This window comes from Neophocaena asiaeorientalis, unplaced genomic scaffold (assembly GCF_003031525.2).
Source record: "Neophocaena asiaeorientalis asiaeorientalis breed wild unplaced genomic scaffold, Neophocaena_asiaeorientalis_V1.1 scaffold79, whole genome shotgun sequence".
In the NCBI taxonomy this organism is placed as follows: Eukaryota; Metazoa; Chordata; class Mammalia; order Artiodactyla; family Phocoenidae; genus Neophocaena; species Neophocaena asiaeorientalis.
Genome location: NW_020175402.1, coordinates 606,007 through 629,615, shown reverse-complemented (window position 1 = coordinate 629,615; position 23,609 = coordinate 606,007). Strand labels below are relative to the sequence as shown.

The 23,609-nt window shown below is 41.2% G+C and overlaps 1 protein-coding gene across 7 annotated transcripts in view; it reads left to right on the top strand.

Moving 5' to 3' along the window:
• The window catches only part of USP48 (ubiquitin specific peptidase 48), a 68,337-nt gene extending 46,989 nt beyond the window's left edge, over window positions 1-21,348 (top strand). For all 7 annotated transcript variants that reach the window (XM_024766665.1, XM_024766664.1, XM_024766668.1 and 4 more), the window contains 12 exons: window positions 3,631-3,755; window positions 3,919-4,041; window positions 4,338-4,399; window positions 4,665-4,775; window positions 5,348-5,478; window positions 5,817-5,923; window positions 8,127-8,231; window positions 11,856-12,011; window positions 15,646-15,771; window positions 17,649-17,697; window positions 20,127-20,153; window positions 21,221-21,348. In XM_024766665.1, the coding sequence (XP_024622433.1) occupies window positions 3,631-3,755; window positions 3,919-4,041; window positions 4,338-4,399; window positions 4,665-4,775; window positions 5,348-5,478; window positions 5,817-5,923; window positions 8,127-8,231; window positions 11,856-12,011; window positions 15,646-15,771; window positions 17,649-17,697; window positions 20,127-20,153; window positions 21,221-21,243 (1,145 nt within the window). In that variant the 3' untranslated portion in view covers window positions 21,244-21,348. The remainder of the gene's footprint in view (window positions 1-3,630; window positions 3,756-3,918; window positions 4,042-4,337; window positions 4,400-4,664; window positions 4,776-5,347; window positions 5,479-5,816; window positions 5,924-8,126; window positions 8,232-11,855; window positions 12,012-15,645; window positions 15,772-17,648; window positions 17,698-20,126; window positions 20,154-21,220) is intronic.
• Window positions 21,349-23,609: the final 2,261 nt, after the last annotated feature.

Genomic DNA, 23,609 nt, shown 5'->3' with positions numbered 1-23,609 from the left:
AAGATCTCTGTCCACAGCATCATGACACCTTACCCTGTGCAGGTCCTAATTCATTTATTGCTCGGGGGGTTCTGTGGAAGCCATGCACATGTGTGAGGGCAGGGGACTGCCAGCTTCCCTGTTTGGGTGTCCTGGCTGGGCCGTTTCACTGGAGAATTCTCTCTTTGATTATCTCTTCTTAGACTGCTCAGATTTCTCCATAAGGATCTTTCATTCTCTTGCCTGGAAAATGCAGAGCTGGCTGTCACTTCCAGGGCTGTAAAGAGGAGGGCTTGGGAGTCTCTGCATTCTGTATGGAAACATTCACTTATCCACATCTCAGTGCACTACCTCTTATCTCAGCTTTGTGTCCCCCAGTGCAGAGGCCTTAGGTTTTATATCATCAGAGAAGCTTGTGTTGTCTTTTGTGGATAGCGGGGGCAGGTATCTGTAGGGTGTATAGAAGGGCAACTCAAAATTTTATCTGCCTCTTAGATAGTCTTTTAGTCTATTCTCTTCTGGGTACCCCTAATTCCTGGATTTGTGGGGCCAGTTCTGTGTAGTAAATTGGGTTACTTCTTTTGTCAGTTTAGAATTCATTTTTCTTGTCTTATATCCATCCACCTGTAAGCTTCTAAAATATTTGTTTCTGTTGTCCCATCTGTTTTCTTTTATCCATCATTATGATTTTGTATCTTTAAAAAAGCTCCCCTTACTGTGGTTTAATGGTGTTTCAGGAGGAACTGGAAGTAAATGCAGTTTTAAAACATTTTTATCGGGCTTCCCTGGTGGCGCAGTGGGTGGGAGTCCGCCTGCTGATGCAGGGGATGCGGGTCTGTGCCCCAGTCCAGGAGGATCGCCACGGGGCGGCTGGGCCTGTGGGCCATGGCCGCTGGACCTGCGCGTCTGGAGCCTGTGCTCTGCGACGGTGAGAGGCCCGTGTACCGCAAAAAAAAAAAAAACGAAAGAAAAAAACATTTTTATCTGGAAGTCCATGTTTGCATTTTTATATTCTAAAGCCTGTGTATATTTATCATGGATTTTGTGTGAATTAATAATGGATTATATATTCCATTATGTGATTGGCTACTATCATAGAGTTTAGCATTTACTGCAGATATTCCTTATCCATCAGGCTTTCTTATCCATTTCATTTTATATTCATTTAATGGTTAACAACTTCCTTAACGACCTTGTTTATTATACCTGTTTACTTAGCAGCTGAGCAGTTTTTTAATTTATTCTTTTACAAGTTCTTTGGACATTGTGTGCCCCCCAAAATATTAGAGTTTGAACTAGACTTTGTCGGGGAAGGGATTTATCCAGAATCTAAACTCACTGTTAACTAGATTTCTATTTTTACCAGAAGAATCTTTGGGGATTAGGTTATCGAATTATATTTGGTGAATTCAATCTCTCATGACTAGTTTGATCTTGTATTGGGAGATGTTGCTTACAAAATGATTTTAGTTTATTGGCTTTCTTTTAAGATTTAAGAAGCAATGTTATATATTGCAGGATACAAGTCTAATTTCTAAAAATTCATATGTCACAAGTAAAAGTTTATTGTGGTGAGGTCGAACTATTCAGATACATTAAATCATGGTAGTTATTAAAATGATGTGAAACTAAATTTAGAAACATGACTAGGGGTAGAGTAGAGGACTTTCTGATTAATACTGACTTGGCAGTATTTAATATTGACTGCAGTATTTAATTTCTGACTGCAGTGAAGTGACTTATTAAGATACATTGCTGATTTTAGAAATAAACTTGCGTTCTTTTCTAATTACCTGAGTAATGCACATCTTACAATACAGCCAGTCATAAAGTAAAAGCACCCTTACATCAAAACAAGAGGCAGTGTATTCAGAGTGTCTGGAATCCTGTTTAAAATATGTGTTTGTATATTTGCATTATTGTTTCCTGTATTCTCCCTTTATGAACCAGATTGGGTTATAACATATGTATACAGAGGAACGGTCCCTTTAAAAAAAAAAAAAAAAAAAAAGGAAACCACTTAAAAAGTATAATTGCCCTGGAGTTCTTTCTTTCTTTTCTTTTCTTTTTTTTAAATTAATTAATTAATTTATTTTTGGCTGTGTTGGGTCTTCGTTGCTGCGCGCAGGCTTTCTCTAGTTGCGGCAAGCAGGGGCTACTCTTCATTGTGGTGCGTGGGCTTCTCACTGTGGTGGCTTCTCTTGTTGCGGAGCAAGGGCTTGTGGCACGCGGGCTCTAGAGCGCAGGCTCAGTAGTTGTGGTTCATGGGGTTAGTTGCTCCGCGGCATGTGGGATCTTCCCGGACCGGGGTTTGAACCCGTGTCCCCTGCATTGGCAAGCGGATTCTTAACCACTGCGCCACCAGGGAAGCCTCAGGATAGCATTTTAAAGTAAGTTTTCATAACCTTAGAGGAAATTTGTTAACAGCCTACTCAGAAATAAAGTTAATTTTTACATTGTGATCTATTTTCTCTGGTAATAAGTATATTAAAGCAAAGTAATCATTTCTTAGGATTAGTCAAAGCTCAATAAGAGGTCACGGATGGAAGTTAAGAAGATGCATTTTGAGGCATTAGAAATTATGGGGTTTAGATGAGAGAGGTCTGGTTTCATATCCTAGCTCCATTATCCACCAGTTGTGGTGACCCTTGGTGTATTAATTTCTCTGATTCTTGGTTTATTTATTGTTAAAAAACACATAAAGCAAAGAACCAGGATACTGCATTTAGAAAGCCCCTGGCTTTTTTACTCATGTAAACATGCAAGTATCTTGCCAATGGGGGTAGAAACACATTTTCCTTTGGAAACTTAAAGATGGTTTTCTGGGTAAAGAACCATATAGGTACTATATGCAGTTCACTAATTATCTACTGGGAACAGCTGACGCAGTAGAAACTGGAACCACAAACACAGTGAGGGGTTGAGTGAGGGGAAGGGCCTGAAATGCCGGAAGTATCAGTCAGCCGAGGAGGGGCTGCTGGGATTGAGGGTCACTGCCATCTGGGCGTTCCTGTGACCTTCAGAGGAAATGAAGGGTCGTGGTGACTAGCACTCTGCTTATTCTCTTCTAGGATTTTTAAAGATCCACGGGGTTCAGGGTGTTCGCAGTAGTAATAGCAAACTAACTGGGTCAATTGACTGGAGATGGTTTTACGATTGAACAGTAGATTGCTTTACCATTTAAGCGTGAGTCTCACACAACTTTGAAAATAGCATTTCAATTCGGGATGGATTTAGTAAAGTAATAAGGTAAAACGGAGAAGATACATCCTGCAGGAAATCGTGGCATTTGAATGTGGGCGGAGATGAAATACAAAATACTGTTAAACAACCCCTGGGGTGGCACAGGGACACCAGGATCCCTGGAAGCCCTTTTAGTGCTTCCTTCACTGGTAGGAAGAAAGGCCTAGATTAAGGACAAAGGAATGGCTGGCTTCTTTAGAATTAGATGAAATTTAAAATTTAGAGACTTTGAAACTAAGGAAAGAGAGAGAGAATTACAGTACTTTAGAACAGAAGGAGAAGAGGCCCTACAAATTTGTCTTAAGTTTAAGAAATATAAAATAGATTTTTGGAGGGTATATATTGATTTTTTTTTTTTTAACCTTTTCTCTCTACTCCGGCCCCCCCCCCCTGCCCTTTTTGACTTAGGGGAGTTATGCATATCTGAAAATGAAAGAAGGCTTGTTTCTAAAGAGGCTTGGAGCAAACTGCAGCAGTACTTCCCAAAGGCTCCCGAGTTTCCAAGTTACAAAGAATGCTGTTCACAGTGCAAGGTGCTGCACGCTGTCCTGACATCTGTGGAAATTATAATGCCACCTCCCTGGATTGACTTCCCAGGAGAATTGACATTGCACTCTTGGTAGGGGTTAGGGAGGAGGCAGGTCCTGTGCTGTCAGCAGGAGATGGTTGATTGCTTCCTGCTTCCTTCTCTTTCAGATTTTAGAAAGAGAAGGAGAAGAAAATGAAGCCTTGCATAAGATGATTGCAAATGAGCAAAAGACTTCTCTTCCAAATTTGTTCCAGGACAAAAACAGACCGTGTCTCAGTAACTGGCCAGAGGTATAATGATTCCCACAGAGGATAGAATTCATCTCACCTTTGTAAGGCCCTTGCCAAATTCCTGAAGAACAGTGGTTTCAGAACAACTGAGAGCTTCTCTAATTCTCATTTGTATAGTTTTCTTATCCGGGGGATTTTACTCTTAGTTCTGGTTGCTTGGTAGAGGGCTGTATTTTCATTTTATTTATGAAGCTTGAAAGAGGAAAACCACAGTATATGGAGACATTTTCCCTATAGGATTTAGGTTAAGAATGCAGTGAATTAATGGATACTTTCATCTGATTTTTCTATTCTAGGACACGGATGTCCTCTACATTGTGTCACAGTTCTTTGTAGAAGAATGGCGAAAATTTGTTAGGTATATACCAAAAATTTTCTATTTCCTTTTTTATTGTTGATTTTATTATTTTCAAGAATTCATGGATCCTGATCGTAGTACCTTACTTTTACTAGCATATACTGAAAGTTTTATTTTCTAATAATCTAAATGAATAATCCTGAGAAACACATTAATTACTATCATTAAAATATATCTCTAATTTAAAAATAATCGTCGTAAAAAAATCTTCTCTTTAGTCGTGCAGTAGTGAAGTATATTGACCCTCTTTGTTTGATTTGAGTAGAAAACCTACAAGGTGTAGTCCTGTGTCATCAGTTGGAAACAGTGCTCTTCTGTGTCCTCACGGGGGACTCATGTTTACATTTGCTTCCATGACCAAAGAAGATTCTAAACTGTGAGTTTCTTCTCTTCATGTGATTTTTTTTTTTTTTTCTAGTGATTAATAGAACATGTTTAGGAAATTTCTTGTCTGACATAAAGAGTCTGTTTTAAGAATCTGTTTGAATTGTGGGGTTATTTCCTCTGGTATTCTCTGCTAGGTGGAGCACTAGCCTTTAAACAACAACAAAAAAAAAGACTGCTTCTCCATAAAAATCAAGAGGCTGCCTGAGGCTACCTTGCTCTTGTTCCTCCCTTCTCCTTCCTGGAGCCCTGCTTTCTCCTTCCAAGCTGCTGGTACCCAGGACAGTGTCTCTAGGTTACATCATAGAATTTATCCCTCTGTAGCTAAGTTCTTTACTCAACTTCGGTTTTTGAGGTTTAGCCATGTTGATCCATGTATTGATAACTTCAGTCCATTTTGTTTTACTGCTATTGTAACATTTTTATGTATGAAAAAACTACTGTTCCTTGTTGATGTATCTTTTCCTTCTTAATTTGTTTGTATTAAATATTGGTTTTGATAATTCTGGTTTAGAGATGGACTATGTCCTTGTGTCTTAAAGCATGTTGTGTTTTTTTGCACAGTATAGCTCTCATATGGCCCAGTGAGTGGCAAATGATACAAAAGCTCTTTGTCGTGGATCATGTAATTAAAATCATGAGAACTGAAGGAGGAGATGCAAACCTTTCAGAAACACAGTATATTTCTGAGCCTAGTAAGTTTTCATATTGCTCTTGGTTTATGTAGTTAAAAGTTGGCGTTTTAAGGGGGAAGGAAAGAGTATGTCAATATTGTATTTTCTACTTAAAGATCATGTGGTGTTCCAAAGTATATTCCGCAGATGGGAAGTATCATAATTACCTCAGTATTAGTATGTTTGTCGACAGTAAATGGATTTCCTTATTTGCATACAATAGAATACAACGGTTAACAGAAAATATGAGTAATATTTTGATGAATACACTCTGGTAACTTTGATATGTTCTTTTAGATCTTTCATTCTTTGACAGTAATTCCTCAACCACTGCTTTTTTTTTTTTTTTTTTCTTAAAGAACTCTGTCCAGAATGTAGAGAAGGGTTATTGTGTCAACAGCAGAGGGACCTGCGTGAATACACTCAAGCCACCATCTACGTCCATAAAGTCGTGGATAATAAGAAGGTACCAGTCCCTCTTGTGGTCGTGCCTTGTAATGATCAAGCTTGCCTTTTGACTTGCTGTTGGATTTTCACTGAGGATGGCCTAGGGTTGCCTTATTTTTTTTTTTGGTGTGAGGGGATGGTGCAGGCGGAGCCATTGGACTAGAACTGAAAAGGAATAGTTATGTGATTTATGTGGATCTAGTCAGTTATTAATCGAAACACAAATATTGATTGTCAGCTGTGTGCTAGGAATGGTCTTGGTGATGGGGATACAGGTGGTGCAGAAGACAGAGAAGTTACCTACCGTCAAGAATATTTGTACCTAGTGAGGTAGATCAAGAATAAGCCCATAAATTCATAAGATAATTTCAGACAAGAACAAGTACTTTGAAGGAAATCTAGCGAAGTAAAGTGAGAGACGGATAGAGGCGGAGGTGCATTGTTAGACAGGGCATGGGTATGAAAGGTGCGTCAGAGGAGGAGTTGTTTTACCTAAGCATTAACTGTCAGAGAGTCAGCCTGTGACATGTAGTGCAGGCAAAACCATAAGCCTAATGTGCTCAAGCAACAGAGTAAGTTGTATCTAAGAGCAGCCCTGCCCAGTGGAGCTTTCTGCAGTGATGGAGATGTTCTGTATCTACACCGTAGCCATTAGCCGCATTTGACTGTGGAGCACTGAAATGTGTGTAGGGTGAGTTGAGGAACTGAGTTTTTAATTCACTTTAATTTAAATAGCCATGTGTCACCTCTGGCTACCACAGTGGACAGCACTGGTCTAGAGAAGAGTTTCTTCCAAGGAGGGAAAGTGATAGGTGATGAGGGATCAAATTTTATCGGCCTTTATACATCATACCAAGGATTTGGGATCTTATTCTAAGCGTAGATGTAAGCCACTGGAGTTTCAAGAGAGGTCATGGTGTGTTCTCATTTATGCTTTCAAAAAGTCACCCTGGCCATTGTGTTTGGAGTTGGTAAGGGCATAACGGAAAGAAGGACAGCCAGTTTAGAGCCTCTTGCATTTTTTTAATCTGTAAAGGGTAGGTGAAGTAGACAGATTTGGTTATTATTTGGGAGCCAGAGGTGTTGCTTTGGATTGTTTTTGGAGCATTTTCACTATATTAGGAATGGCTCTTAGGTAGATCCTGACCTATATCTCTGGACATCTTGTTAATTTGATTCCAAGGTTTTGGGAATTAAAGACAAAATAGAATGTGTTTTATTTGATGATAGTTACCAAACACATTATTTTAGAAGGGTAACTTACGAATTATGCTCTAATGGTCTAGGGTTCTGCTTCACAAGTTGAATTAAGGCTTCATTTCCTAATTCGCTGAGAAAATGAAGTTGAGTAAAAATGGCTCAATTTTTCCCCTAGAATTTTCTTATATCTTTTGTACCTATTAGTGCATGTATATATTGGTATCTAGTACAAAATAGTATCCAATTTAGGTAAAGTTTTATTATTTTTTTTTAGTTTGATAGCAGTATTTCATCCATCCTTCATTTTCTCAGTCTCAAGGAGCATTGGGACTCCTGTCTGAACTTGAAAAGGCTTGACGATCAGTGTACTAGGGAAAATGTAGAGCAATTTTGAACTTCTGCAAAATAACATCATTGTAAAATCTGATAACTGTTCCGCAGAGACCGCTTACATTTACGGCAAACACATTAAATACAAGAATAAATCATAGGATAAGAACTAACATGTTAAAAGAGCACAGAAAAGAGAGAGAGCCCTTGAGTCTTGATCCTCTATCTGATCTATTACCCCACCATTGAAAAAGGTGTGCCTCTTCTTGATAAAGGTGGCCAGTCAAAGCCCCACAGCTGGGCTTCCCTGGTGGCACAGTGGTTGAGAATCTGCCTGCCAATGCAGGGGACACGGGTTGGAGCCCTAGTCTGGGAAGATCCCACATGCTACAGAGCAACTAAGGCCGTGTGCCACAACTACGGAGCCTGCGCTCCAGAGCACACGAGCCACAACTCCAGAGCCCGTGTGCCACAACTACTGAAGCCCACGCGCCTAGAGCCTGTTCTCCACAACAAAGAGAAGCCACCATTCGCCACAACTAGAGAAAGCCCGCATGCAGCAATGAAGACCCAACGCAACCAAAGATAGATAAATAAATGTATTTAAAAAAATTTTTTTTAAGCCCCACAGCCTCCATAGCTCGCCTTCCTAGGGTCTGACCTACTTTTCTGTCTTTTCCTGACACATTCAGGTGATGAAGGATTCAGCTCCAGAGCTAAATGTGAGTAGTTCGGAAACAGAGGAGGATAAGGAGGAAACTAAACCGGATGGAGAAAAAGATCCAGATTTTAATCAAGTATGTGTTGAAGCTGCTCTTCATTGTTACACCTTTTGCTGTTCTGAGAGCAGTCACTCTAAGCTCTTGGACATCTCTGCGTAGCCTATGCAGGATGTCGGTTCTCAGGACCCCTTTTTTTCCCCCGCTTTCCTGCATTGGGTAGCATGCTGTAGCTGTCCTGATTTCTCACGAAAAGCCATGGGCTACATTACTCTAGAGTTACTATGTGCTATCAAGCAAGAAAGGCTAAAATATACTGAAATGATTCACTTTTTACCTGGAAAGAAAACTTAAACTAACCCATATCTTGGTTTGTTGCTTAATCATGGAATCTTTATGTATGAAAAAATTATTAAACTCAGATTCCCTGACGACAAGGAAAACACACAGTAGCCTTTATAATATTGGAGTTTATAGAAGAGACTTTCGGGTCTCTTACGTGTTAGGCAAATGACTAGAATCAGCATTAATGTTTCATTTTTCTTCTATTAAAATTACCTATTTTCTGTGTATTTTGTTATGGTATTTCTACCCCCTCTTATTTGGTTGCTTGATTATATCCTGCATGTTCACAGCGATATTGGAGAAAAATGTCAAGAACAGGAAATAATGTGAGAATATGTTTGGTTGATATATGATGTAGATAAGTTTAGCTTCTCAAAAAGTCAGACCATTATACACCAGGATATTCTAGATTTACCTTAAATTCATGGAATTTCTACTCTAATTAGAGTTTAGCTTTAACTAACTAATTAGAGATATTTGTGTTCTTTCTTTACTGCTAAAAAATAGTGTAGTCGGATTATGGTTAGCATCCTCCCTGAAGGAATAAAAGTGATAAAATGGCCATCTGCTGTATCTGTTACAGAGCAGAGATTATCTGGGTTTCTTGGCCTCTCTGTGTATACATACTGATACTGTTACTTCATTTTCAACTGTGATTAAGAAAGTCTGAAAAGCACTCTTGACTTGAATCTTGGTCTCCCTGAGGTAAATGTTACTTGTAGCTTCCCAGCTGGCATAAAGAGATATGTCAGCATTTGTTGATTTTAAAACACCTGTGGAAGAACGAAGTCAGGCGCTGCTGACCGGGATCAGCCACTCCTACCAAATTTGTGTTTCAATCCCTCAGCATTGGAGGGCCCCCTTGTCCCAGTGCTAACCAAATCCATACATTTTATAGGGATGTAGGTTTTCAGTTTTGTGGGATATTTTCCTATAATAAATAATGCCCTCATTAAAATTTATGTACATGTATGCCTTCTGTTCCTTGGGATGGTTTTTGAGATTATTGAGTTAAGTAATATGTCTCTTGAATAGGAGTTTGCAAACGTAACAAACCTTGTTTGTTGTCGACTTGTTTTATGTTCCCATCTCCTCTACAGTCAGTCCATTTTTCAAGTCAGATCTACAAGCTAGTGTATTTGCTTTTCCCATTGATATATTTTAAAGAGAAGTGTTTGTGTCCATCCTGATTTAGGACTCCATTCTCTTTCATTTGCTTGGCCAGCAGTACCATGGTAGTTTATTGGTAGTTTATTTATTAGTGGGAGTATGGTGTCATAATCAGTGGGGAATCCCTATTCTTCTGGTAAACTTTGTGAATAAGTTTGTAAAGCAGGATATATATCTGTGTTCTTACTGTCCTTATTTCTGTCATTTCAAGCTTTACTTTTCAGCCTAAGAGTTCTTTAGAAAACTTTTAAAAACGTTTTCAAGTGATTTCGATTTTTGGGAAACTCTAACTTTTTTAATGTCTGGTTTTACCTATTATTGTCATACCCACAGCAATTTTTAAATCGCTGTTCTGTTCCTCAGATGCAGATGACAACAGATTTCACTTTTATAAATACGATAGAGAATATTTGTTGGGGAACATTGTTTTTTATGACATAATTATTTTTTGTACTTTGAACTTTCTTTTGTCTTCCTTCTCATTGTTGTATACTGTAGAATGTTTTAAACATTTTTGTCTTGCAAAAAAGGTGTAACCTTCCGTTTTGAAAAGAGTAGTTGGTCCCAGAAGAACGTCAAGAGTTTTCAGAATGTCGGCCTCCTCGAATCTTTTTTTTGTAATGCGTTGCACTATCTCAGTACAAAGCTTCTGTAACTGCTGTTTTAAATCCTTGTAATATAAAACGATGCATTTCTATTTGTCCTTAATGGAAATGAACAAATCCCCTTTCCTCTAAGCTAGATCAGCCCAGTTCTTTGGACTTTGACCTTATCTACGATTTAGGTTAATAATGTACCCGGTATTGGATATTACTTAGGTAATTGAAAGCCTTCTAAAACCAGTGGATTGCTTTTTGTCAGATAAGTTCGATTTAAATTCTATGGATTTAAAAGAAATTCTGGGAAAGGCTTTTAGACCCATTAAAAAATATATCTTGCTTAATGCTCAGGGCTTTGTTAGTTGGTTGTGTTTTATATTTCTAAAGTAAAATTTTAGGGTGTAGATATTTTCCCTTATATTCCTAATTGTGAAATTTAGGTCCAATTTCACCTTTTCTTGAATAGTTGAGATTGAGAAAAATGTGTCATGAATTTTTTTTTAAAACTCCCACGTTGTTTCTTATGTTAGAATCACCTGTGTGCCTCTTTAGACGCACAGCTAGAGCTGAATCCAGCGCTGTGCAGCACCTAGCCAGTGGCCTATCACCCTGAACAAATGCTCTTCTGTTTACCCCCATCCTCTCTGCTTTGTACATCTCTGGAGCTCCATTGATGATGCATGGGTGGCATCTGTGTCCATAATGACCCCTAAACCGCTCTGATTACGCACACGTGACACTCGGTGACAGCTTCGGAAACCAGAGGCAGAGCCCGGGGGTTACCTCATCCAGATTTAATTAAACCAGGGGAAAGGATTATTTTAAAAATCTTGTTTCATTCATTCCCTGTCCTGGTTAGCAGAAGAATCTTGACTGTTAACCTCTTGATGAGGCATTTATTGGAGTATTGTAGAAAGCTACTTGGTTCTCATCTATTTTTTTCTTCAGACTAGTACAATATGTATTATATACCCACATGTATGCCTGTACTTTCTGCTGAACCATCTTTAGGTAAACTGTGCACATCATGGCATTCCACCTCCAAGTTCTTAAACCAGCTTATCAGTAAAGACAGTGTCCTGTTTACCCAACCTCAGATTTCTTCACCTATCCCAAATGTGTCTGAAGCGATGTTCCCTCCTCAAACCAGCGTACAATTAAGACATGCATTGTTTTGTATCAGTTTAGACTGTTATCCAGAACAGTTATCCTGCCTCCGCACCCCTTTCTTTCCCTTTTGACACTGACTGGATTAAATTTAATAATCTTAAAATTTTTTCAGTTTATCATAATTGTGTCTTTCTAAGGTCAAACTTATTTTGCTTTTAAATCTCCTTTTTATAATACATACATTTTAAAATCCTGGAGCTTATATGCAGTTAGAAGTGTATTTTGTCGTTTAATTTTTTCAGTTTGGTCTGAGCCTACTAAGAACTTCCAGCGAGTTCCTGTTCACTGTTGATATTGAATTTCAGATGGTTAACAGCCTGATAAATCAATTGCTTTTGCTTGCCTGATGAACTTTATGAGCACGGGTCACAGCGTGGGTAATTTCAGTGCTTTCTTCTTTTTCGGATCTTTATTACAGAGCAATGGAGGAACAAAGCGGCAAAAGATATCCCATCAAAATTATATAGCCTACCAAAAGCAAGTTATTCGGCGGAGTATGCGACATAGGAAAGTTCGTGGTGAAAAAGCTCTTCTTGTTTCTGCTAATCAAACATTAAAAGAATTGAAAATTCAGGTGAGGAGAGTATAGCATTTGTTTAATTATGCTCTGAACTTGGAGGACCTTCGCGAGTTTCTGCTTTGCACCTAAGTATTAGGCCATTGAGGGAGGGCTTTTTTGAGCTTAGAATAATACTTGCAGGGTCTCCAAATTAAAATGACTCTTTCTTTAGAAAGAGTTTCAAAGTTTTCCAAATTAGCCAAGAATCTTTCTGTGAAGATGAAAAGTACTTCGGGGATTCTGAAACCTTGAGCAGGTTCTGAGTAGCTTTCCAATAATAATGAGAAATGTTGAGAACCATTTAACTTGTTACGTGTTGAGGTGGTTCTTTTTGGAGGTTCATTTTAGATCGTTCCCACTCTAATCCCCCCCGCCCCCTCCATTGCTTTTGCCCGTCAACACAGTGGATGCATTATGAAAATGCCTCACGATACTGTTGTTTCCTGGTAGCAACACTAAAGTACTATAAATGAGCATGCCAATGGGACATCTCAAAACCCAGGAAAAAGAGGCTGATAAATTCAAGATGTACATGAAAAAAAATCTGGCCTCTTATCTGTTCTAGTCACTGATACGGATCCCAGAAGTTGACCGAATTTCCCTCTCTGCTGCCTTCATGCGGCCTGGTTTACTGGTTCTGCATTTTCCCTCGCTGCTGATCCTTATCATTGTAATTGAGGCAAAAGTATAGGCTTCCTTTGAGGGTGTGATGTGTTCCAGATTGTCCCGGGAACAGTATTTCCCTTGGTTGAACCCATGGCTCTGAAAATAAATGTGTTGGCCTGATAGCTTTACTCTGTTATTGTAGCTTTTACATCTGAGAAAGCTTGTTTCTATCACCGGCGTTCTGCCTGTCAGTGGTAAACCTCGAACATTCAAAACCTTTAAATTACAAAAAGAGCCCCTGTGGATAAAGACATTTTCAAAGCCTGTGCTGCTTTTTATTGTGGACTACCCTTTTTAAAGAATAAATCAAAAGTCAGCAGAAATAACCTCTGTCTGTGAGCATGTTACCTGCACAAAAGATTTGCTAGAAGGCAGCAGCTGTTCACAGGAAAGCCCCCAAACGTGCTGTCCTTGGATGGCTCCTTTGCCGTGTCCCTCCTCTCATCTCCCGTCCTGGCTTCGAGGACCACTGTGATCTAAACAGTCCAAAGAAAGGGCAGTGAAGTGTAATTTCCCTTCAGTGATCCGTGGTGATAGCTTCGAAAGCTCCCACTAGATGGGACCTTTTTGCCCAGCAGCCTGAGCACTGTTAGAGCTTGTGGTGGGCATGCATGTGATCCTCAGCCAGTGGTGGTGGGTGACTTTTTAAGCATGTAGTGTATTTTTTTTGTTGCATGGAGCCTGTCCTCTAGGGTATACTACATTTCCAAGTTAATAGGATGGTAACTACACCCATTTATAGTTGCTTAGTTCATCCACCTGTGAGGCCTTAAAGTACAGTTTATCCATCTCCTCTCTCGGAATATGCTTGGTGTTTAATTGTCTTATTCCATTTTCCCAGAGAGAGGTTTTGAGTGGGTAGTATTGCTTGCTGTAGAAAGGAGGAAATTTTCCTTACTTCACTTTCCTTATTGCATTTCCTTATTTCAGCCACACACTCACACCCCCATGGCAAGCAGCATGGAGCCGCTCACCTTGTAGGAACAGAGTTTTCATTGTTCCTTTTATGCCCCACAGATCCACAATGCTGCACCCGCTTGTTAAACAGACCTATAGAATGTTAATTCTTCTGAAGCATTCTCCTAGCACTTACGGTTTATGAATTATTATCATACAGGGCACAGGCCTCCATGCCTTTGGCCTGTTCCCTCATTCTGAAATACCGTTTTCTCCTCACTAGTAAGCACTGTTCATCTTTCACAACATCTTTTCTGCAAAACCCGTCTTGGCCTTCAGCTACACAGCTAACTGCTCCTTTCTGTGTGCTCCGCTAGGAGCAATGTGTACTTTCTGCCACCATCTTCACTGCTTGGTTTTGTCCTCTCGACCTCTCCGGGGTGGGATTATTCACTTTATATTTCCAGTACCTAGCACGGTAGTCAACACATGGGGTAATAAATCTTCATGAGTTGTTGAATGAATTGAAGTGTCCTTGTCTGTGCACCCAATATAAAGCATGAGCCTCCACCCCTCAGAGCTGGAACTCGTGTCTAGAGGTATTTGCGGTTGGTCCAATGTTGTGTGGTGGTGCAAAGACCCTGTGCATCCCACTTAGGCGTGTGAACTAGCATTCCTACAGTCATGCAGCTGTGACATTGCCCACATTAAGTTGGTATCAGACACTTCCTCTGTAACTGCGCTTTCTTCTTCATGGGTCACATTTACTCACTGGGGCTGTTGCCTCTACCTGATGCCCGTGTGCTGGGCTGCCTTCGGTAGAACTGTCCCGTCAGTACTTCTCATGTACCAGAAATAGGCTCATTGCTTCATACACAAATCATTGATGATGTCAGTGCACTGTAGCTACAGATCCCTGTTTAATCAGTCTCTGCTCGCTTCTGAGAGCCTGATGTCCTTTTGAGAAGTCCAGTTATGAACCTGGCCTAACAGGGAGGAGGCCAGTGTTGTTATCCCTGTTGTTATTTACCTGTGTACTGTTATTAAAATCACTTTTCTGGTCACAGTCTTCCCAGCTGGAAAGCTCTTGGGCCCAATTATATACACAGTTGGTTCAGGGCTGCTTGTTTTGTCTTTCCAGATTTTTCAGAGAGTAGAGGAATAGAGTGCATAAAAGGGTAGAATGGTCTCCCTGTACCATGGATATTGGTGTAATGAGATACATGTAATGAACATATTCAAGGAGTATGGAACTCAGTTATTTGGCATAGTAAAATGAATACTCTAGAATACACCCAAGTGAAGAATTAGAATGTATCATTGAAGGGTACCTATGTGTGCCTCTCTGAGCCCAACTCCTCCCTACTTCGCACTGGTATTTACTCCCTGGACGTGATGAAAATTTTTCTGAATTTGAAAACAATGTTTAAGTATTATGCGCAATAGTCTTTCTGAATGTATTCAACTTTTAAGATTTGGTTAGAACTGGGCTGGAGTATATGGCCCCTACCCTTAAGAAATTCATATTCTGGTTCCTAGAGGCAAGACTCGGTCTAAGAATATGTGACAGGCCCAATGGCTGAATTTTGTAGTCCCGGCTGCTCACTAAGGGGATCAAAACGAGAAGAGTCCAGATAGCCTTCTGGTTAATTTAGAGATGGTCTTATGAAAGAATTTGGAATTGACTTGGTTATTAAAACGATGTGGAACCTGGGCATGATAGGAGTGACAGTGACGGCCTTGCTCAAGCCTTATTACCAGAGGAGCTGTCAGCCCAGCCCCACCTTCTGCTCCTTTGTTTTCTCCGCACCCTGACCCTTGGAGAGGTGGTAAGATGCAGAAGACAAGGTCCTGTGGGTATAATTGTCTCCTAATTCTCTATCAGGCCTCCTAAGAATGTTCTCAGATGTATTGGGATTAGAGTCTCAATAGGAATTTAGCAAGCGAGCTGACTGTAAACTGTTGTATCTTTTGTATTCTGGAGTCTTTTATTTTGCCCTCAGAATCTATGCATTATTTCTTCAAATAGGGTAGAAGTCTCAGTGTTTTGCTTTACACAAACTTTGTTTCCTTTATATTGGCACAGATCATGCATGCATTTTCAGTTGCTCCTTTTGACCAGAATCTGTCAATTGATGGAAAGATTTTAAGTGATGACTGTGCCACCCTCGGAACCCTTGGCGTCATTCCCGAATCTGTCATTTTGTTAAAGGTAGGTAACAGCTCTTTACCTGAGGGATTCTCATGTGCAAACTGCGTGCAGTGGTGGTTACAGTTACCTCAGGTTCTCGGCAGGGTGTGGTAAGAAGCTTCTGCTGTGAGAGTTTTGCTGGCCTCTACATTCTCCATCTCTGGATGAGCCATGAGAGACTTAGAGGAGGTCACAACATCATTGGGTCTTGTGGGGTTTTAATAATTCTTGTTTAAAATAATCTAGATTTAACCTCCTCCCTAACTTTTGGATCAGCGAATTACTTAACCATATTTCTACTATTAAAGCATCTCCACCTTTCCTCATAAGTACAGGAAACAGACATAAGACACAAGTCTTGGCCACAATAGTCAAAATACTTTTGGTTGGCTTAATGGGATTCTTGTCCAGGGTATGGAAATTGGCTTTGGGGAGAATGGATTTAGGAGAGGTAGGTGTGTTTTAGAAAGTAGGGGCTTCTGAGACTTTGTCACAGAAGAAGAATCATTGAACCAGCCTCTTTAGACCAATCCTGCCTTCCCTCAGGGCCTGATTTTGTCACTTTCCTTTGCCTCTTTTGTTTCTTTATGGCTAAAAGCATGCCCCCTGCATGATGTGATAGAATATTTTTCAGGTTTTGAACTGTGAAATATGTTTTTCATACCATAGAGCCTCAATTCTGGTCAGATAAAGTTAGGCCCTGGGAGTGGTCATGCAGACCCATATCTACCCCTACACACACACACACACACACACACACCCCCTCATCCTGCTACCTCCCCCCTGGAACTGATGATGCAGGCCCATGTCTACCCCTACACACACACGCACACACACACACACCCCCTCATCCTGCTACCTCCCCCCTGGAACTGATGATGCAGGCCCATGTCTACCCCTACACACACACGCACACACACACACACCCCCTCATCCTGCTACCTCCCCCCTGGAACTGATGATGCAGGCCCATGTCTACCCCTACACACACACGCACACACACACACACCCCCTCATCCTGCTACCTCCCCCCTGGAACTGATGATGCAGGCCCATGTCTACCCCTACACACACACACACACACACACACACACACACCCTCATCCTGCTACCTACCCCCTGGAAATGATGATGCAGGCCCATATCTACCCCTACACACACACACGCACACACACACACACACCCCTCATCCTGCTACCTACCCCCTTCCTGTTTGCTTTTCTTGGAACTGTAGGTTCTGTGGAATTATTTTGAAAGCCTCTTTGGTTTGCTGAATCCTAAGGACACCGTGTAAAATCCTAGAAACAGCCTGTGTAATTAAAGCGTTTGTACTTCAGATGGGCAGCTAGAGTCCATACTGGACATTGTCCTCTTGGCCCTTGTAGCTAATCCCACCGCAAGCTCAGACTCAGTGCTGGCTTCTGCCTTAACAAGGACATGGGCATTTTCTTCTTGATGTTGAGGCGGGATGAAAATGTATTTTTAACCTAATTGGCATTTTTAGAGGACCATTCTGACTTGATTTCTGCCAACTCACGCCGTCATCCCTGGCGCTTTAAGTCATATCAGTTAGATCAGTATTTAGTAACTCAGGGTATCTGAACCTTTCTGCATCTAAAGGTATGTGAGGAGCAGGAAAACAGTGCCACATCCAGTGTGCAGTCTGTGCGGTTATTCAGGGTATTGAGTCTAGACCCACCACCGACAAGGCATCCTTTGTTAATCCTGGACATTGCCAGCTCTGGTTTGAACCCTGTTTTCCACTGGACAGTGTTTGTGTCTTGGAGCAACACACTGGTGGGCTCGGGAGCAGCCTTTTGTGTGAGGTGGATGGGACGTTATCCTCCTAGTGGCTTCCACTCCCTTGTGGGTTTGAATTGTTTTCATTTGTTTTCCAGGCTGATGAACCAATTGCAGATTATGCTGCAATGGACGATGTCATGCAAGGTAAAGACCAACTTGTTCTGGGAATTTGTTGAGGAACTTGTTAAAGGAAGGTGGGATTACAGTTATTGATGCTTTAGTCTCCAGTGCTTTTACTTGTAAACGTGAACAGAGCTTCTGCATGTTCAGGTAGAATCTTACATTATTGCTCTGAAAAGATCTTAGTAAGAATGATAGCTATGAAAATTTAGAAAGTGGAGAAAAACAGTACTAACTAATTAATTTACCACAGGAAACAAATGAATGTAAGCCTGCAGGCGAAAGCGGTCAACAAAAAGCAAAGCTAATTCAAATTGCAGAGCCTCGGACAGGTACAGAGGAACTGGATGCCCTAGGTGCACTTGAACCTAAGAGTGAGGTCTAAACCTAAAGGCCGGTTGGAAGCTGTATAAGAAGCAGTTAGCTCACTACCTTGCAGATCCTCACAGCCCTTCTCTCCTGTGCCTCTGCTCAACCTGCAGAGTTTGTGTTTCAGCTCTTTGAAGAAATTAACCTAGAAGGGTGACAATGAGGCCCATTACCTACCAAACAGGGAGATCACCCACCAGCTCTTTCTTCAAATACTGGCAGCCCATCCCTTACCTGCCATAGTCGAGGGAAGGGATGATCCTCTGGGGAAACGGGCAATTCAAGAAAACAGCCTACAAATATTTTAAAAAAGTGTTTCATCTCCCAGGTACCCTTGGGTTAAGCCCACCACTGCCCACTCAACAGTTTTTAGGCATCTATTTAGTACCTGACACTTAAACAGGTGGAAATGGACAGCTAGAGAGCACCAGACAGTTGAGCAAAGAGCATGAAACCAAAAGACATCAGTCAACAGACAGAAAAAAAAGGAGCCCGGAGAAAATAGACAACACAGGAAGAATAAGAAAGCTTAAAAATTAACTATAAACAATACGAGAGAAAGAGCAAAATAGTCTATGTGTAAGGAACATTCAGAGAACAGAAAATAATTCATGAAAATAAAAAATGGGTGCACCAAGGGCCTGGTACAATAAAGTATAAATCTAGGGATAAGAAAACCCTAAAAGCATCTAGAGGTATGGAAGGAAAAACCACATTGACAGGATGAAGAGTCAAGAAGACAAACTAATGGACCCGTGCCCACAAGATTCTGAGGAAAAGTGAGTTTGAATCTAGAATTCTGTAACTAGACAGACTTTATTTTAACGTCACACTTGATGGCTCTTTGAATGTAAGGCCTTAAATTTCTCTCACACACCATTTGCCGAGATACTCTGGGAAGGTGTGCTCTGTTAAATGAGAGAGTAAATCAAGGAAGAAGTCAACAGGGCTTCCCTGGTGGCGCAGTGGTTGAGAGTCCGCCTGCCGATGCAGGGGACACGGGTTCGTGCCCCGGTCCGATTAGATCCCACATGCCGCGGAGCGGCTGGGCCCGTGAGCCATGGCCGCTGAGCCTGCGCGTCTGGAGCCTGTGCTCCGCAATGGGAGAGGCCACAGCAGTGAAAGGCCCGCGTACCACAAAAAGAAAAAAAAGAAAGTCAACAGTGGAACCCAAAAACATGGATCCAGCATAGGAATAGATGCCCTAGAAGCTGGTGAGGGGGAAATTCCAGGACGGAAGCTGTGCGGCAGGTGTTGAGCACACCCCATCCAGATTGGAGCAGTGGGATGCAGGCTTTGGCCAAGGATGTCCCCTGGGAAGAGTGGAAGTGATAGGTGGTTGTCTTGAGGTTTACAGCTCTTTAAGAGTTTACACTTGAATTGGAGATAGTACAGAGAAAATGAAACACATAAATAATGCAGCAGTTACCAACCCCAGAAAGACAAAGGTCATACCAGACAGGAACTATAACCAAGGTACACCAGGGAGTTCAACTGTGAGCAGTATTATGGGATAAAAAATAATGTAAACATTGGAGATTAGCTTAGCAAAAAATGTCACTGTGTCAGGAGGATGGGTTCCGGGGGCAGGTGGTATGTAAGAGGTGGGGGGAGAACTAAATTTTTATCTTTCCCTGAAATTATTAGATAGTATCTAAAATTATGAATTAGCAATATAAGCATGTTATTTAGAAATACAGAGGTTAAATACCAGAAGTGGCTGCAAGGGCTGAAAGTGGTTCCTTCTAGAGTGTGGGAATGGGAGGCAGAGGGGGAGAGAGGGCCATGGCCACATGGTTTTCTCCAGCCCCCTCCCCCCATCATGCAGAATGTTGGCTCCAGTTACAACCCTTGTTCTCCCAGTATTTGTCTTTTGAGTGATGCATATGTATTGCTTTGATAAAATAAAAACAAAGAGAAAGATTTTCATTTGATTATTATCTATAACTTCAAAGGTAATGTTTATTGGTGAATAAGGTAATGAAAAGTTATTTTAAACTTTTCGTCTTTAGGCATTGAAGTGAACTTATTACTGTCGGTAATGACAATCTTTTCAATTTGGAATTCTGTTTTTTTCCTTCCAGTGTGTATGCCAGAAGAAGGGTTTAAAGGTAAGTTACATTTGTCACGTTTTGTTCATGAATGTCAGAGTCATACTCTAATTTTCTATTAAAGTGAAGCCTATGATTTGATTTTAAAATTTAATTCAATCTGAGTCTCATGACTGAAATTAATTTTAGTTAAATGCATTTTTGATTCAAGCTTCTTCATTATCTGTATCAGCACTCAGGCCTCAGGCCTCAGGCCTCAAATAGGGCCTGTGTGATAGACGTATGTACTTCCAGATGTCCATTCTGCTTTTTCTTTCTCATTTCGGGGGGGCAGGTGGGGAATTAGCTAGTGGCGTTTTGATTTTTATACTTAACCTTTTCAAATTCCTCCTGTCAGTCCCATCTTAGAGCAAAACAGTTTGTACGTAACTGATAAGAATTAGAGGAGAAGAATCTGCTGAATTATATTAGGTTCAGTGAAAAGGTTTCATTGATCTATTTAGAATTAGGCATCTTTTGGATTATTACTTTAAATGGATAAACGGCAGTGCCTCCTACTACATCTTGGCCACTATAGTAGTGCACGTAGTCAAATCCAGACCTTTGACATTTACAGATTTAACTGTTGCAGTTTGATTCTATGTGTCCTAGTCCAGAGGTCCGTGACAGGTTGCAACTTTGCCCAAGAATGAGGTTGAATCGAATACCGGGGTTTCTTTGCTAAAGCGAACAAGTGAGCCACGCTACTGGCCTAAATAAAGCCTCCCTCTCAGTGCGGCTTTTTGTCTACACGTTCCCACTACACAGAAACTCCTGATGTGGTTAAAACAAAACAAACAAAGCAAAAAATTTATTTATGAAAAATGGCCATCAAATGAAAGCATGAGTAAAATCTGATGAACTTGTGTGAAGATAACTAATAGCCACGTGGCTTTCAACAGGAAGGTGCTTTAGCTGAAAACCTGGAGTCTGCTGATACTTTTTCTTATCCTTCAACGTCAAAAGGCTTCTGTGCTCATTTATTAAGTTGGATATTCCCTGTTGCTGATGCGTTCTTGGCAAATGGAATATATGAACTCTTACCTTGCAGTTCACAACTGTACCTCCACATGTGTTTCTTTTCCCAGGTACTGGTCTTCTTGGACATTAATCTTTTTGAACATTTGCTGACTGCTAAGAAATGACCAGAAAGGAAGAGGAGTTTGACATGTTAGGGCATTACAGAAAAAGTGGATCTAAGAATTAAACCATTACATGACTCCTGCACAAGGCAGAAAACCATTCAAAAGTGACTGTCCCCAAATGCCTTATGTCAGATACAGCAGATTGCACTGAAGGCCATCAGACTTGAAGGAAATGTTTCAAATTTTATATTTAAGGGGGGTGGGGGGGGATGGGCAAGTAAAGACTGAAAAAGTTTAGTAGCAGTATCAGTAAATCATGTTTACATATGAGATTTATAGGCACGGGAGGGAATAAAAGTTCTGTTATATTTCCTTGCTTGAGTTTCATACCAGATGCATTGGTCCATAAAGGATTTGTATCACAGTAGATGGGACTACATTCTGCTCTGAACTAAAAGTAATTCTTTAGAGACATAACCTGCTTACCAATACCTGTCTTTGATTCATATTTTACTTTCAATAAAGCATGAAAGTGAAGAACTTGCCGTAATTGTGGAAAAGTGTCTTCAGAGTAGATTCCTCTCCGTGTCGGCTCCAGTGCCCCTGCCTCACATCCTGCCCGCTGGTCTCTGACTTGGTGCTGGGAAAGGAGGGTGCACCTGCGTGTCTCCTGCAACGAGCCAAGGGATTGTGTCTTACTGGTGTCTTCAAAGGCTTTTTATTTCCATGCATTTCAGAAAGAATGGCGAATGTATTACATGTCATAGCATCCTCCAGTTTTACTGTTATTAAAAAGTGGGAAATCAAATACACCTTGCACTTTTGAGAAGTCTGACCACCTTATCTGAAGAGTAAAATGGCCTGAAATACATTTGGAAACTAACACGGGTTCTTATATAAAGTTTCTTCTGCCCATCCTCCAAGTCCGCCATTTCTTGGATCTCACTTCTCTTGTTTTGAAAGCATTCTTCCGAAACACCCAGAAAGGATCTTTTAGATCACATTGTTCAAAAATGAAAAAAAAAATGTGCGCGTGGAGTGTGCCTTGTCATCAGCTCAGGATTGTTGGTTAGCAACACGTGACCAAAGCAGGATTCGTTAGAATATCGGAGGATTTTCAAAGGAATTAAGACTGGAGTTTGTTTCACTGTTTCCTCTGAGTACGTATGTACAACTTTTCGGCCGAGATGCTGACTCAGGCGTCTCTCTTGCTAACACTTTATTTAGCCCTGGGTTTTGCTGGGCTCTTTTTTTTTTTTTTTTTTTTTTAAACCCCTCCCTTTTCTGAAAATTTAAACTGAAATACCGGATGGGGGTGTCAGGTTTCAATTTGAGGACCAGTAACCTTGGCAGCATCCCCTTTGAATAGATCTTTTTATCAGAATAATTATGGCTTTTTGGTAAGGTTACAACTTCTTACCTGAGTTTCCCCTCTGTGTTTGCAGTGTCTTCAGTCTGTACCCCCTGGGGAGGCAGGGGGTGTTTAATGAGTCTGTGCGGGAGACTGCACTGCACACAGGACCCTCACAACCCATTCTAGGAACCTGTGGGCCCCACCCTCAGGTCGGCAAAGGGAAAGGAAGGACTTGAGGTCCAGGTCGTGAGCTAATCCTCATTTTTAGATCCCAACACCTGCAGTCCCCCACCCCCCAATGGACCTGAACATAAAATAATAACATGCCAAGCAACTACTACTTTCCAAGGGTAAAGACTTGTGTGCAAGTTCACTAAGTACTTGATGCAGCTGCTTCCTCCTCCCTGTAAAGAAGCTGTTTGTCCAGAGAAGTTTCTTTCTGGGGATTGACATAAGCATGTCAGTAGTCACCCAGAAATCTGATGTATTTCCCCAGTTTGCTGTTAATAACAGTTTTAAAATGTGTTACTTGAGTCTTTTTTTTCCTCATGCAGTGGTACAAAATAACAGCCTGTGGTAGGTCTTTCAGGCTGATGACCCAGTACTGGCTCCCTTATTGATCTGCACAGGTGGTGGGAGCGGGGTGGGCCCTGTGTGAGCAGGTGATGCTCGAGCAGTTCTGTCTCCTGCCCCCACGACTTAACCGTGTGCTACCAGCACTGCACTGCTCAGAGTGATGTCTGTGGCCCCACAGTACCAGCAGCACTGCGAAGCTGTATTAGAAATGCACGTTTTTGGGCTTCCCTGGTGGCGCAGTGGTTGAGAGTCCGCCTGCCGATGCAGGGGACACGGATTCATGCCCCGGTCCGGGAAGATCCCACGTTCAAAAAAAAAAAAAAAAAAAAAAGCACGTTTTCAGGCCTGAGACCCACTAAATCTGCATGTGCAAGCCGCCCCTGTTGGGAAGCCTTGGGCTGGGCCCTCTCCCGCCCACGGTCAGTCGGCAGAGTTACACAGTCATGTATACGTGTATTTAGT